Genomic DNA, 13,789 nt, shown 5'->3' on the forward strand with positions numbered 1-13,789 from the left:
ACTAGGACCCCTACCCCCCATCGAATAAGCAACGCTTCTGAAGCGACATCATCAATTCTGTTGTGCTACTCGAGGACAATCCTTTCTCGATTCATTCGCCTGCCCCATTATACGATGTGGCACCATAGAGAGCTGATCTGGCCTGCACATGAGCACATCTTTCATGCCGGAACATGAACCTGAGGGGCGGCAGTTACGTTTGGCCCTCCCAAGTTCCTTTAACTTCACAGCACGGGATCGACCGCCAAGCTCCTTTTCCCAGGCGGGAAAGCACACCTACTATCGATGTCGGTTTCGTTTCAAGTTTACTGAGGCGGTTCTGTGTCGGGACCGAGGCCACCTCCGGCCGCAGGGGAATCGGAGAGGAAGCGGCCCAGGCCAGATAACGCCCCGTCGCCACCCTCTTTTGGGCCGTATGACGAGTGTGCAGGAATAGACACCACCACCTCAGCTCAGTCGTACGCATCATAGACACACGACACGCGACGCACGACCACCCTCAACTTTCCTTCTTCCTATTCTCCTGAGCCCACTCAACCCTCTTCGCTTCCAACCACTCCCCCTTCTCTACCCACCTCTGCTCCAACCACGTAGCCAGCCCTTCGTCATCGGTCGGCAGCTCCTCCATGGGGAACCGCCTGACGTGGACGTGGAAGCGGAATCCCCGGCCTCCCTCGGCGGCAGCCGGCCGGCTCAGGTGCGGCAAGCTCAGCGTCTCCCACATGTCTGGGGCGATGTGCCACTGGCCGTCGCGCTCGTAGGCGATGGCCACGTCGTAGACGGCCCTGACGTGCGGGGCGCGGCGCAGGTGCTGCACCGTCGCCACGAAGCCCTTGGTGCGCGGGTACAGCAGGTGCTGCGGCTGCGGGCGCGAGTTGGCGGCGCACCAGGCCTGCGATTCGGCGTACTTGGCGGGTGTGAAGCGCGTGGCTTCGGAGAAGGAGATGAGCCCTGGGGGGAGTGTTAGTGAAATGGAAGTCAAGGTTATGTAAGAGGAAGGGGAAGTGAGGTGAGTATGCGACCGGTGAGAAAAATAGGGGCACCACCCTGTCAAGGTAGGACGGTAGGTTGTACTTTAGGTAGTTGAATATGCAAGCATGCATGTAGGAGCCAGGCTCGATTCAATCTTTAATAGCAAGGGGAGGGAAAAAGACGAAACAGGGAAACACGTACAAACAGGCCACCTCCTCTCCACAATCCCCCCAAACACCCTATCCAGCTCCAGCCGGTCCCTCATCCACTTCCTGCTCACCATGGGCATGCCCATGGCCCACAGGCCCCAGCCCAGAAAAGGCACCCGGCGCAGCTGGACCTTTGCGAACCACCTGCATCGGCCGAGCATGCCGGACCGCATGGCCAGGGCCTGGATCATGTAGAAGTCGCACCACCCGACGTGGTTGGCGACGACGACGGCCGACTCGCCGGGCGGCAGGGAGTCGCCCCCGGTCGCCGGGATGGACACGGACACGGACACCTCCACGTCGGCGCCATTGGCGCCCTCGAAGACGGCCTGGATCCAGCGCCAGACGGTCCAGGCGACGGCCGAGGAGGCGTCGTAGACGGTGTCTGGGCGGAAGGGCTTGAGGAGGAGCAGGAGGGAGAGGATGATGTCGGCGACGAGGAGGTAGGCTAGCCAGGGGATGATGAGGAGGAGACCGCGGAGGTGGGTGAGGGGGCGGGGGATGGGGCTGGGGCGCGGTGGGGAGCGGCCCATGGTGAGATGCGCCGCTGTGGAAGGCGGGTGGAAGGGCGGGTGGAAGGGCGGGTGGAAGTTACGGGGTGGGCTTAGCGAAGTGAAGTCCGGGTCATCCACGGCGTCGGGACTGAGATGCCGTCTTAGTTCTGGGAAGTATAGGCAGGTAAGGTTAGGATAGGTAGTGGTGGCAAGCCTTGTAGGGTGGGAGGAGCCAGCTTTGGTGTAGGTCGAAGAAACTCAGGTTTCTGCTGGCTGCCGATGTGGACGGCAGCACAAACCCATAAAGGGTCCGATAACGCCGACGTGTTTCAAGTCGGGGCTCCCGATTTATGCCCTTGGTTGTACGGCTGAGTTAAGGTGCATGATCTGAAACAGGGCGGCTGATCGTCTGACGCAAGGCTGGAGTTCCGATGAGATTGGCGATGGTGGGAGTCGATCTTAGAGGCACGACCTCGTTGTTGACAGGTCACAGCTCTGGAGAAGACAGGCGGGAGTTGTTGTGGCTAGCAACTTGCCTATTCCGACATCCAAAGTAATGCCCCGCCCGGGACCGAGTGGGGCCGCATAAAACAAACATGGGCCGTTGATCCAGTGCATACAACCCGAGCTATTGACATAATTTGTCGAGGGCCAGGCCTTACAACATGCGGCCCTGCAGCGGTGTAACCCAGGACGCAGTAATGTGGCTCGATCAGTCTGGTCAGATCAGAGAGGCCGTCAGCAGAGAGGCCGTCGGCGAAGGGGCAACAACCATCACCCCTAAGCACCAAGTGAGCGTTTGGCGAAGACGCGAAGATCCACGAAAAATCCCGGGGCCGACTTGCAGGCCACCCTCCCGTCACGCTTCCTTCCTCTGCCAGGGGTATTCCCCAGATTTCTGCTCCTACCCTTGCCGAAGCCTTCGACCATCAACCTGGCAGGGCTGAAGCTGTTGGAGCTAGGATCAATCCACCCAGATTCGAGACAGAAGAAAAAAGAAGCACCGGTGCATCAGATGTTGGGTGGTATTGAGGTCTCATGCTCACATCGAATTAGTACCTATTCAAGATAGAACTTCTTCGTGACATCTGACAGGCTGCTGCCACAGTATTTTCTTTCCTATGCGTCGCTGTGGGTTCCGTTGAACTTGGTCATTGCTGCCTTCCTCCATCTTTCGCTACCTATGCCTCCCATACCACCGTGGCAAATATGTCCGACGCGAAAATGCCAAATGCCTTATCTATTAGCGCTTTACGATCCAGCAGGCACGGGACAGCAGCCCCCATCTCAGACGCTGCCCTACTCGCCGCGTTTCACAATGTTCCAAGCAAACGCCGTCTTTCTCGAAAATCGCCCCGCTCCGCATCACGCAGGAACGACAACGTCGATGTCTTGCTCGCCGCACCTTCCTAGTAATCGCGTACAGAGGAGCCACGAATTTGTCGATTTCCCTGCGGCGATCGGATTTTTCTTAACGACGAACCCTACTTACCGCTATCGTTAATTTTAAGAACTGAAGTTCGACGAAGAAGGCTGGGTTGGTGCTGCGAACGACTGACGTAGGACGGATAGCTGCTTACCCACCCCCGCCAACCGCCTCCTCCGAGGCCGCAGGTCTATTTGCGCCACGAAAAGGGCAAAAGGAACGATGGCGGCATCGCTTTCACCGGATCAGTCGAATCAATCTAATTTCGGCGGGCCAGCTGCGCAGGACAAGGGCCCGTTGTCCTCAATGAATCTCGGCTTCCTCAAGTCGCTGACAGAAAAGAGAACTACACGAGGTACAGAACTAGAGATTGGACTTTCTCCAATATTTCTTGACTGGGTCGCGATCGGCGAACTAACCCCGATTCTTCCCCCTAGATGGGAACCCGGCCAAACGTCGAGGACCGAAGCCAGACAGCAAGCCGGCTCTGACGCGACGGCAAGAGCTGAACAGACAGGCCCAGAGGTAAGCAGGCGACTGCACCAAGCCAGAGCCCATCGAATGCCGCGCAACGGCTAACCCGCGCACTACTCCAGGACACATCGGGAGCGTAAGGAACTCTACATCAAGGCTCTGGAAGATGAAGTGCTCCGCCTGAAGGAGATATACAGCAACATCTCCCAGGACAAGGAGCGGCTCGCGGCAGAGAACCGCCAGCTGAGGGCCCTTGTCGCCCAGAATGGAACCCCCGGGGCTGGAGCCAGCGGCAGCAGCTTGCTGGACGACTCGATGAGCAACCCCAGCATTGGATATGCATCAAGCGGAAGCGTGTCTGGCGGGGCGGCAGCCTCGAGTCATACGAGCGCCTTCACGCCGCCGCCCTTGTCGGCGCGTTCTGGCGCATCACCGATTACCGGCCACCAGCCCGGCCACCACCATCACCACCATCATCAGCATTCCAGCCAGGGCCAGATCAGTACGGGATTGGGTGTTGGAGGAGGCCAGTTATATAGGAACCCGGGCGTGGATTATGACCAATCTGGCATTGATTTCGTGTTGACGTACGAAACCATCCCCTCGAAAGGCAAACCTCACACAAACAAGTTCAGGCTAACCAAATCGCTTCACAGCCTCGAGAAGCCATGCATGGACCACATGCCCTGGCTCCTGGAACGCGGCACCGAGGTGGGCGGCAACGAGCCGTGCGGGCACGCGCTGATGGCGTCGTGCCCGCCGGAGCCGTTCCCCGAGCTGACGCCCGACATCCCGTTCGGGTACAGCAACATCGGCGCTGGTGCCGGCGGCGACGTGGACGGCCAGCAGCGCACGTGGGAGCTCAGCAAGGGCGACCTGGCCACGCTGCTGGACCTCAGCACGAGGCTGAACCTCGACGGGGAGATCACGCCCGTCATGGCCTGGGGCATGGTCCTCGCCCACCCGAGGCTGGCGGAGCTGAGGACCAAGGATTTTGCTAGGTTGTCGGAGGAGTTGGGGAGTAAGGTTCGGTGCTATGGGTATGTCTCCCTTTCATCTTTCTCGTCCCCGTCCCCGCCCCTTGTTCCTCGTATACGCTGTTTGCATGCGTCCAGTTCGAATTCTGCTTGGAGAAGACCACTGAAATACGCTGACACCCTTGGCAGATTTGGCGCTGTAATGGAGGAGTTTGAAGTGAGGGATGCTCTGGAGAACTTATTCTCAATGAAGTCCGAGATGGGAGCGGTCTACTGAGAGCGGTCTTTTGATTGTTGAGATGCTGTGAGACCCTTCTCATTTCGTTTTGGCGTTTCGATGACCAGGCGTAAAGTGGAATAAATATATGGCTTCAGAAAAGTTGGTTACGGGGGCTGAGCGGCGGGACCTTTTCTGGATTTGTGGAGTTTAACTCGTTCTTGGTACTTTTATTGACATTAATACATGTTATCTACTCAGACGCTACTGTGGCCCGGCAGAGACGATCGATCAAGACAGAAGCTACACACCTAGACACCTAGGTGAGAGCTCAGGGCGAATTGGTACACCGAAATGTTGGCACACCGAAATTTTCGCCTGCCGCAGCGGCGCCTGCCCACACCTGCCCGCAGCCCCACAATAACACCCCACCAACGATATTCTCGATTTTCGATTGAATTTCGAAACCTCGACGAATTCCGCCTCTCAACTTGAAAACTCCAGGCGCTGCACAACGACTGCTCCGCGCCCTAATTTTCAGCCCATCAGTAACCGGAACGGTATTTACTGCCTTCGAATCCAGAAATATCACCACCCTCAGGCGTCGCGATAAGAATGGAGTCTTCCTTAGGCGACCTGATTGGCGCCCTTCCCGAGGGTCCGGGATGGGGTCCTCCGGTGACCTCGGAGACCACCCTCGACGGCGTCCCGTATGCCCCGTTCTCCAAGGGCGACAAGCTGGGCCGCATGGCCGACTGGACCGCCGATGGCAAGGACGGAAGGGATGGCCGTGGCGGCCGTATGCAGTACAATAGAAACTATCGAGGTAATGCTTTTGTCGTTTGAGTTCCATCTGGGTCTTGGTGCTGACGGTTCTTCCGCGTATAGATCAGCAAGTATACGGCGCTGGTACAGCCTCGCTCTTCGCCGCGCCAGCTGCTGAGGACGAGTCCTCCTTCTCGGTTGTCAGCAACGTCCGCGACACCGGCAAGTCACGCTTCGGCCGTGGAGCCATCTTCACACGCGGCGGTCGTGGCCAGCGGGGACAACGCGGGGACGCCAGGGGGGGTCGCCAACAGTTCCAGCGCTCCGGACGGGGTCAACCATACGGCGGCGGATATGACAATCGGGGCGGTGGCCGGGGCAATGCTGGTGCTAGGGGTAGGCGTTTTGGCTGGAAGGATTACGACAAGCCTGCTAGGAACAGGGACGCCTCCATCAACATCAAGGCGGACTGGAATCTGCTTGAGGAGATTGACTTCAACCGCCTGAGCAAGCTGAACCTGGACGCCGACGAAGGCGAGGATATCGACGGCTACGGCTTCGTCTACTACTACGACCGGTCCTACGACAAGCAGCCCGTCAAGGCGACAGAGCGGAAGCTGAACGTCATGGATCGTGCGGCGTACAATGTGACCACCTCGTCGGACCCGGTCATCCAGGAGCTCGCCGAGAAGGACGAGGCGACCATCTTCGCCACAGATAGCGTTCTCTCCATGCTCATGTGCTCGTCTCGCTCGGTCTATCCCTGGGATATCGTCATTGTGCGCCACGGCAACAAGATCTTCCTCGACAAGCGAGACAACGCCGCGCTGGACATGGTGACCGTCAACGAGAACGCCGCCGACGCCCCGCTCGATGCCTCCGAGGGCAGCAAGGACGTGATCAACCAGCCGGCCGCGCTGGCGGAGGAAGCCACCTATATCAACCACAACTTCGCCAACCAGGTCGTCCTCGAGAACGAGAGGCAGAAGGTCGAGATGGAGCACGAGAACCCCTTCTACAACGCGTCCGAGGAGACGGCGCCGCCGGCTTCCAAGGCGTACAAGTACAGGAAATTCGATCTCTCGACTAGCGATGGAGAGCCCGTTTACCTGATCGTCCGGACAGAACTCGATGCGGTCCAGAAGAACGCGATAAGCGGCGAGGACCAGTTCGTCACCGTCCACGCGCTCAATGAGTTCGACAGCAAGGCGCAGGGCAGTGGCGGCGCGCTCGACTGGCGGACCAAGCTCCTCAGCCAGCGCGGTGCTGTCGTCGCCACCGAGATGAAGAACAACAGCGTCAAGCTGGCGAGGTGGACAGTGCAGAGCATCCTGGCCAAGGCGGATGTCATGAAGCTTGGGTGAGTTTTTGTGTTTCTTGCGTGTTTCTTGCGTGTTTCTTGCGTGTTTCTTCCGTGTTTTTTCCGTGCCCCCTGTTGTTATGTCTTCTGCTGCGAAGGACCTACGCTAACCGGCTTACTCCTCGACAGCTTCGTGTCCCGTGCCAACCCCAAGTCGAACGATAAGCACGTCATCCTGGGCGTTATAGGCTGGAAGCCCCGCGATTTCGCCAACCAGATGAACCTGTCGCTGTCCAACGGCTGGGGCATTGTCCGCACCATTGCCGACATGTGTCTCAGCCGCGAGGAGGACAGCAAGTTCGTGCTGGTAAAGGACCCCAACAAGTCCATCCTGCGCCTCTACGCCGTCCCGGCCACGAGCTTCGACGAGGATGCGGACGACGCTGACGAGGTTGAGGAGCCGGCCGAGGCAGAGGAATAGTTTCGGGCGCTTGTTTACGAAGTCTCGGGAGAGGAAAATAGGTAAAGAGGCCGGGGTCATATTCCATGTAGTGCTGAGGCATAGATACGGCGGGTCAAAATGGAACAACAGGAGGTTCGTGGATAGCAGAATGCACACTGTGCCGTGCGCACAGACCATATAATTCTGACTTCACCTCGCATTTTGAAGAGCTCGAACATCTGGGCAAACCTTTTCAAAAGCTTTCTTCCCAAGCCAGAGTAAACAATTGAGCCGCGGCAGCTTATGAGTAAGAAGCTCACCGCTCGATTTTTCAGCCATGTATTCCATTCCATGAGACAATAACCCCTCTCTCTTTCCGACCATCATTCACTTCTTACCAATCCCCACGCTCAACCTCCAAGATGGCCAGCCCTCCTCCGCCGCCGGGAATCTCCATCTACGCCGAGCTCCTCCAGAACATCCGCCAGGTCTCCGTCGCCGCCTCCCTGTCGTCGCCCGCCAACGCCTCCACCGCCGCGACCGTCGCCCCGAACGGCTCCACCATCCGCCTCCGCCACGACGGCCTCGACGCCAGCCTCGCCCTCCCCGCGCGCGTCGCCGCCCCTCCTTCGGCCCTGCCCATCCCGTCCGCAGCACCCTCGTCGTCCCTGGCGTGGAGACTGCCCCTCCTCCTCCTCGCGCCGGGCCACCAGGTGCGGCAGGAGCAGCACCGCTCGGACCTGGATGCCGTCCCTTGGCCGGCCACGGCGCTGCTGCCGGGCGGGCCGGTGGGCTGTCGTGGGTGCGGTGGATTGGTAGTGGGCGTGGGGAGGGTGCGTGCGTGGAAGGACCTGCCGAGCGAGAATTGGGCTGAGATGATGGAGTTTTGGCACTGTCATAAGCCTGGGGATCACGGGCATGGGCATGGGCATGGGCATGGGCACGGGCACGGGCACGGGCATGGACATGGGGATGGGGACGAGGAGCACGACCATGGACAGGGTGGTGGCCATGGGGAGGCGGATGGGCGGGCGGATGAGAAGAGCCTTGCTGCTAGAGGATATGGTGCCGACTCGGCCATATCGGCACAGGAGGGTGTTGGGTTTGTGGACTTGACGTCGTTCTTGTTTTCTGAGGGGGATTGTGAGGGTATCTTGGTGAGTTTTGCATTTTTTCTCCTTGCCGCTCGTGCTGCTCCTCCAGCCGCATGTGTTACATTCTCTTCCTCCTCCTCTACTTTCCTTTGCATATATACACCGTCTGGGGCATAAAAGAAGGCGGCTAGGCCAGGACAACCCGTCCCCCTGGTGGCCTGGTCACCGATACAACTGCCCAAAAGCAAGCAACCACCTATCCTTCCTGCCTGGCAGGCTGCCGGACAGCCAACGAACCCCTGTGTCTCGCAAGGGCCGTGAGGGTTCGTAGCTGTCTCGGTAGATGGACTGGCCTCTGCATTTCACCGAGCCATTCCGGAGTCTAGGATTGCTTGTGATTTATCGGAGGGACATACTTAGTACCTACTTTCCTGATGAGCCCATACCGGCGGGTACCGTCGGTCAACGATTGCTTGACAGAATTGGCAGAATCAACTGACGGTGTATGGGCTGGTAGTATTCGCTGGCCTCGGGAACGGGGTCAACAGATAGGTCTGCCCTGATGGAAGAGGAAGCGGACGACGTTCGCCGAACCATCCATATATCCTGTGCTGGCTGTGAAGCTCGGCTGGGATATTTCAACCAAAGGACCTCGGCCGTCACACTCTTCAAATGGCAAGTGTCATGCACGACCAAGGAATCGGCCACCTCCCTTCCGTCTCAACTCCCACCCCAGCCCACCGTCGCCGAGTGCCTATCCGCAACCCTGATCGCGACCACCTCGCGCTCCGGCTCCTCCAAATCTCTCCTCGTCCCCATCCCCGAAGGCGGGCCCGCCTCCGCCCCCGCCACCGCAACGGCCTCGCTCCACCTCTGGACCCTCAACAACACCATCCGCTACTCGTCGACGGCCCTCGCCGACCCGACCACGCCCGTCCCGGCCATGAAACTGCTCTACCGCACCGTCGGCGCGGCCGAGGCGGACCGCATGCTCGACGCCGTCGCGTCCGACGTACAGGAGGTGGGCGGCCTCCCCGCCGACGCCGTCGCCGCCGTGGCGGCGGAGCTAGAGGTCGGGACCGCGTTGTTGCCGCCGGCAGAGAGGGAGTTTAGGGGCTGGCAGGTTGGGTTGTTGAGGAGGTGGGAGGGGGGTTGAGAGCGGGGGGTGGTTGGGCTGTTGGGTTATGTGCTTTAGTTTGAGCCCTTGCTTTGCGGGGCGAGAGCTGGCTCAGCCTGCTTTCGGGTAGTAGGTTGGGGGATTGATGTGCGGAAGGAACGAAGCCATCAAGTCTTCTTCTGCCTTTGCCCCATGGCTGAACAGCAGAATGGGCTTGTCGAGAGATGGTTGAGTCTCTTGCCTTAGCTTTGGGTCGGGACTATATGGGATATGCCGTGCTGTATCCGAGCTGAGTGGTGGTCCGAGTACTACCCCTATCATGACTTTGTCATTTGCGAGGTTGGCTGGCACGAGATAGAAACCAGTCAGGCGCTTCTGGTTGGCTGCACAATGCAATCCCCTAGCAGATACCGATTTTATCTCACTACCAGAACTTGATCGATATGCTTCATCAAAGCATGGAATAGTCCTAGCAATGGCACAGGGTTCGGATAAGAAGCGGTAGGATCATGACACAATTCGATGGGCAATGTAGCTGTGCCTTTACCAATCAATCCATCTAGTCACAGGAGCATATCCGTCTGGTTCAGAGATAGATGCATTGATTCTAACGACGATGGTATATGGTTGCTATGACCAAGCTTTATGAATCACCCCTCATAATCATCCCTTCACTAGCAATAACAACAACAACGCAACAAATCACTAGTTCGCAAAAACAACTCAACCTCGCCGCCCTCAACCCTACACCTCATCCAACCCATACAACGCCCTCACGACCTCCCAAGCCCAGCCCGTGGCCCCGTCGGCGGCGCCGAGATCGCGCACCCAGTCGATGCACAGGCCGACCGTCTCGCGGGCCTCGAACTCGAAGCGGTCGCCGCAGAGCGCGGCGCGGACGCGGGCCAGCGCCGGCGACGACGTGCTGAGGTGCAGCACGACGAGGACGCCGAGTGCGTTCTGCGTCCAGAAGAAGAGGCAGGGCAGGAGGCGCTTGCGCGAGTGCGCCGGCGACATGGTCACGGGCCAGCGCAGCGCCGCGCGGAGGCAGGTCGCGGCCCCGGCGGCGTCGTCGGCGGTCAGGGCGTCGGGGTGGTGGAGGGCTTTGTAGAGGAAGGGGCGGTGGATGAGGTACTTGGCGTGGTAGTAGCGCGAGCGGAGGAGGGCGGCTTGGATGTCCAGGCCGTAGGGGTAGGCTGTTGGGGGCGCGTCGAGGTCGGTGGTGAACATGAGGGGGGCGGTTGTCGTCGTGGTCGTGGTCGTGGTGGTCGTCTCGGTCGACTTCGTGGTCGTGTTTGAGGGCTCGTCGTAGGTGGGGTTTACTGGTGGGGAGCCCGGGAAGGCGCCGGGGGAGTCCTCCGGCCATCTGAGGCTGGCTGGGAGCATGCCGTGCCACTGGTCGAGCTGGAGGGCGAACCGCTTGATGGTCGCCGGGTTGACGGCTGTCGGTGGCGTTGGGGAGCCGCTGGGCGTGAATGGCGTCGATGCGGTAGTGGAAGGTTCTGGTAACGTCGTTTTGAGCTAGTATCTAGTATCCCAATCTCGGATGGCGCATATCGGTCAACAGATTTTACCACTGACCTTGGCCTAGAATGTTATGGAAGTCGACTACCAGACGCCTCAGGACGATCTGAGACGCAAAGTGTTCTTGAAAATGCGAACCTTCATTTCCGAGATAGTCTTCGTGGGAAAAGGGGCCGCTGAAGTCGGGTAGGCCGACAACGTGCTCCAGCGTTTCGAGGCCGGTCAGGGGTAATCCAAGCTCAAGATGCAGGGCCCTAGACAAAACATTGGCGTGTCAGATGGTCTGCCCGTATATGGGCTCGCAAAGAAAAAATAAAGGGAAAAGCAGGTCCGGTGGGATCCCATACGTCTCCATGATCAAGCAGTGCCAGAATATTCGCCGGACCAGGTCTCCTCGTGGAGAGGATAGCTCTGCAGGGTTGCTATTACGGATTTAGAGGGTGGCTGAGCCTTGGATATTCAGACGGGATAGCTCTACCTCATAACCAAAGCTCGACACGCGAGCGATGCTGATATAGTCATTCTCCAACATTCCTGATCTGGTGTGAGCAAGGACCAAACCGACGACATTTGTCTCTTTGATGCTCGGAGAGAGAAACACACCATGTGGCAACAGGCAGTTCCATAATACAGGCTGCCGCGCCGGTTAGAAGAGCAGGCTTCAAGGAAACGCCCGAGACATACCCTGCCAGAGCGAATACCTGGACATTCTCGAGGCTGCAATCAGCGAGGTTGAAGCCCATTCTTTTTCTGGCTTCGTTAAATAGAGACAGCCCAGGGGGTCGAGTCGCAGTCCCACCCTTGATCCCGCTGGGTCTGCCGTTGGACATGTGGATGGGGACGCCATGGACGGCGGCAATTGCGACTTCTCCCAACGCAGCGATGAGAAGAGCCAGGGTCGATGCCATCCCCTCATTGAAGCCGTCGCTGACGATCGAGGTCATGGTCTCGGACAAGAATGATTGCCGATCCAGGATCGGATAGATCATGTTGAAGGTATCAAAGTAGGCATTGCACAGTCGCTGCATGGAATCCCAGGTTAAGCTTGGGATGGTGAAGGACGTAGCGCCCTCCCCCTCCATCGGCAAGCCGTGGGGGAGATCGTGAGCATGTGCCCCGTCGGCCTCTAGACGTAGCCGTTGGCTATTCTCCCGCAGCCCGAGAAGCATTGCTGGCCCATCTCGTGCGACATTGGAAAAATCTACGCCTGTTTTTGGCTGGATCGAATCGAGAACCTGCTGCAAGATCGGCCATCCAAGCATCTGGTGAACCGACGGGACGTACTTGTAATGGTCCTCGCTTTGGGGCACTGTGTTCGACGTGCCAGGAGGGACATGGTAGATGGGATTCCCCAGTGGGCCGGCTTGTCCAAAAGTGACTGGACCAGAAGAAGCAGACGTGCCCGCGGTCGAAACGGTCGATACGGTCGTCGCGGGGAACAGGGCCCGCATACTCAGGTCATCAATTTTGCCCTCGAGGCTTTTGATACGGTTTAGTATCTCCGCCAGGGTCTTGTCTTTTCTGCACTCACTGTCAGTGGAGGTGGCATGAGAGCCCCGACGACTTGCAACGAACGCACTTGGTCGGTTGAGGCTGGCGATAATTGCATTCGAGACCGAACTTCTGGCACGTGCCACAAGTCGGCCGCTGCTCATCACATTTCTGCTTCCGACTTCGGCATGTGTCGCACGCCTAGGCAGTCCGGGTTAGACGTTGAAGAGAGTCAAAGTCATGCGAGTTGGAGGTCCAGAACCAGGCGAGAGTGTGTGTGAAATGCACTGAAGATCCGGCTCAAACAGGTCGCTTGATCGGAACTGACCTGTGCGGCAATTGCCCCCCTCTCTCTCCTCTGGCTCCCCGACGACGGCGAGGCACTGTAGTCCGATGCGAGGCCGCCTAGGGTGGGAGACAGCTCGCTGCTCATAGTCTCGATAGGCTGACACTCGGCGGGGAAATATAGGGTTGGTATCCGGGGAAGATTCCGGCGTAGATTATATCCATCCGCACAGCTCAGGGAGCGTGGTATTTCACTTGAAACGGATAGTCTCCCTGCAGCTGCAGCCACAGTGCTGCTATCACAGGATCCCAATTTCCCCCCCTAGAGCAAATGGCGGGAGGTGATACTTCGTTGAGGGCTAAGGCTAATCTGGCCGAGTACGACGGCAGGACGGATAGGAATGTGAGGGGAACGAAACGAGGAGAAGAGGCAGGTGAAGGAGCCGCCAACGGCCACTTCCTTGAGGGCAAATCTAGGGAAGCTCTGTGAGCCGGGCCGAGATCGTCGAGGATTCTCCCATAAGCTACCTGTAGTGTGGCGCGATTGGAGAAGTAAAGCAATTGTGACCGGTCAAGCCGGTATATGTGGTATGCGAGAGGTGAAGAAATTACAGCAGCTCTACAGCTCTAGACGGTTGCTATTGTGTCTGGGATTGGATGGAGCTGCCTTGGAATCAGCAAAAGCTACGTCATTGAACATGCCCTCGGTTTTTGGGAGGAACAATAGGAGCCGTCGTCACCAACCAGGCCCAAATTGAATCACGTCAAGATTCCTCATAGCAACCCCTTGGTTACGGGTACCCCCGAGGCAGCATAGCTGATAGGCACGATCATCTCACATAATTGGCGTCTTGCTTCTTCTCGGGCCTGTGACACTTTGCTCAGGCGAATGGGGAATGAACCGGAGTTTGCCTTGCCTGTCTGCTGACCCGCAGATCATGTACACTGCTACTGTGTACCCGTATATGATACCTACCCAGTCGACATACACTAAAGGTAGAA

General features: G+C 58.4%; 5 protein-coding genes across 5 annotated transcripts; 3 read left to right on the forward strand and 2 right to left on the reverse strand.

The window, feature by feature from the left end:
• Positions 1-467: 467 nt before the first annotated feature.
• On the reverse strand, positions 468-2,027 carry QBC33DRAFT_196952 (1-acyl-sn-glycerol-3-phosphate acyltransferase). The gene is made up of 2 exons (XM_060422546.1): positions 1,174-2,027; positions 468-951 (listed from the first exon to the last, which is right to left on the reverse strand). The coding sequence occupies exons 1-2, from the start codon at positions 1,712-1,714 to the stop codon at positions 500-502; spliced, it is 993 nt and encodes a 330-aa protein (XP_060280916.1). The 5' UTR covers positions 1,715-2,027; the 3' UTR covers positions 468-499.
• Positions 2,028-3,323: 1,296 nt separating this feature from the next.
• QBC33DRAFT_561735 (AP-1-like transcription factor) lies at positions 3,324-4,829 on the forward strand (the record flags this gene model as incomplete). The annotated part of the gene is made up of 5 exons (XM_060430155.1): positions 3,324-3,456; positions 3,539-3,626; positions 3,698-4,162; positions 4,232-4,615; positions 4,742-4,829. The coding sequence occupies 5 exons, from the start codon at positions 3,324-3,326 to the stop codon at positions 4,827-4,829; spliced, it is 1,158 nt and encodes a 385-aa protein (XP_060280917.1).
• A 380-nt stretch (positions 4,830-5,209) lies between these two features.
• Positions 5,210-7,520, forward strand: QBC33DRAFT_546930 (eukaryotic translation initiation factor 3 subunit D). The gene is made up of 3 exons (XM_060428695.1): positions 5,210-5,595; positions 5,658-6,894; positions 7,024-7,520. The coding sequence occupies exons 1-3, from the start codon at positions 5,385-5,387 to the stop codon at positions 7,313-7,315; spliced, it is 1,740 nt and encodes a 579-aa protein (XP_060280918.1). The 5' UTR covers positions 5,210-5,384; the 3' UTR covers positions 7,316-7,520.
• Positions 7,515-9,642, forward strand: QBC33DRAFT_196530 (nipped-B-like protein A). The gene is made up of 3 exons (XM_060422545.1): positions 7,515-8,204; positions 8,283-8,433; positions 8,888-9,642. The coding sequence occupies exons 1-3, from the start codon at positions 7,699-7,701 to the stop codon at positions 9,524-9,526; spliced, it is 1,296 nt and encodes a 431-aa protein (XP_060280919.1). The 5' UTR covers positions 7,515-7,698; the 3' UTR covers positions 9,527-9,642.
• Positions 9,643-10,231: 589 nt separating this feature from the next.
• On the reverse strand, positions 10,232-12,935 carry QBC33DRAFT_456824 (uncharacterized protein; the record flags this gene model as incomplete). Its single annotated transcript, XM_060424826.1, has 8 exons — positions 10,232-10,989; positions 11,069-11,265; positions 11,359-11,433; positions 11,490-11,545; positions 11,615-11,645; positions 11,696-12,532; positions 12,591-12,703; positions 12,831-12,935. 8 exons carry the CDS (start codon positions 12,933-12,935, stop codon positions 10,232-10,234), a joined length of 2,172 nt encoding a protein of 723 aa, XP_060280920.1.
• Between the last annotated feature and the right edge of the window lie 854 nt (positions 12,936-13,789).

Source organism: Phialemonium atrogriseum, assembly GCF_030411735.1.
Source record: "Phialemonium atrogriseum strain 8032-3 unplaced genomic scaffold QBC33scaffold_23, whole genome shotgun sequence".
Taxonomy (NCBI): Eukaryota; Fungi; Ascomycota; class Sordariomycetes; order Cephalothecales; family Cephalothecaceae; genus Phialemonium; species Phialemonium atrogriseum.

Coding starts and splice junctions, on each gene's coding strand:
- QBC33DRAFT_196952 (XM_060422546.1), bottom strand. CDS start 1,714: ATGGGCCGCTCCCCACCGCGCCCCAGCCCCATCCCCCGCCCCCTCACC. Junction 952..1,173: donor GGAGAGGAGGTGGCCTGTTT/GTACGTGTTTCC, acceptor CACTCCCCCCAG/GGCTCATCTCCTTCTCCGAA.
- QBC33DRAFT_546930 (XM_060428695.1), top strand. CDS start 5,385: ATGGAGTCTTCCTTAGGCGACCTGATTGGCGCCCTTCCCGAGGGTCCG. Junction 5,596..5,657: donor GTACAATAGAAACTATCGAG/GTAATGCTTTTG, acceptor TTCCGCGTATAG/ATCAGCAAGTATACGGCGCT. Junction 6,895..7,023: donor GCGGATGTCATGAAGCTTGG/GTGAGTTTTTGT, acceptor ACTCCTCGACAG/CTTCGTGTCCCGTGCCAACC.
- QBC33DRAFT_196530 (XM_060422545.1), top strand. CDS start 7,699: ATGGCCAGCCCTCCTCCGCCGCCGGGAATCTCCATCTACGCCGAGCTC. Junction 8,205..8,282: donor GATCACGGGCATGGGCATGG/GCATGGGCATGG, acceptor TGGACAGGGTGG/TGGCCATGGGGAGGCGGATG. Junction 8,434..8,887: donor GGGATTGTGAGGGTATCTTG/GTGAGTTTTGCA, acceptor ATGGGCTGGTAG/TATTCGCTGGCCTCGGGAAC.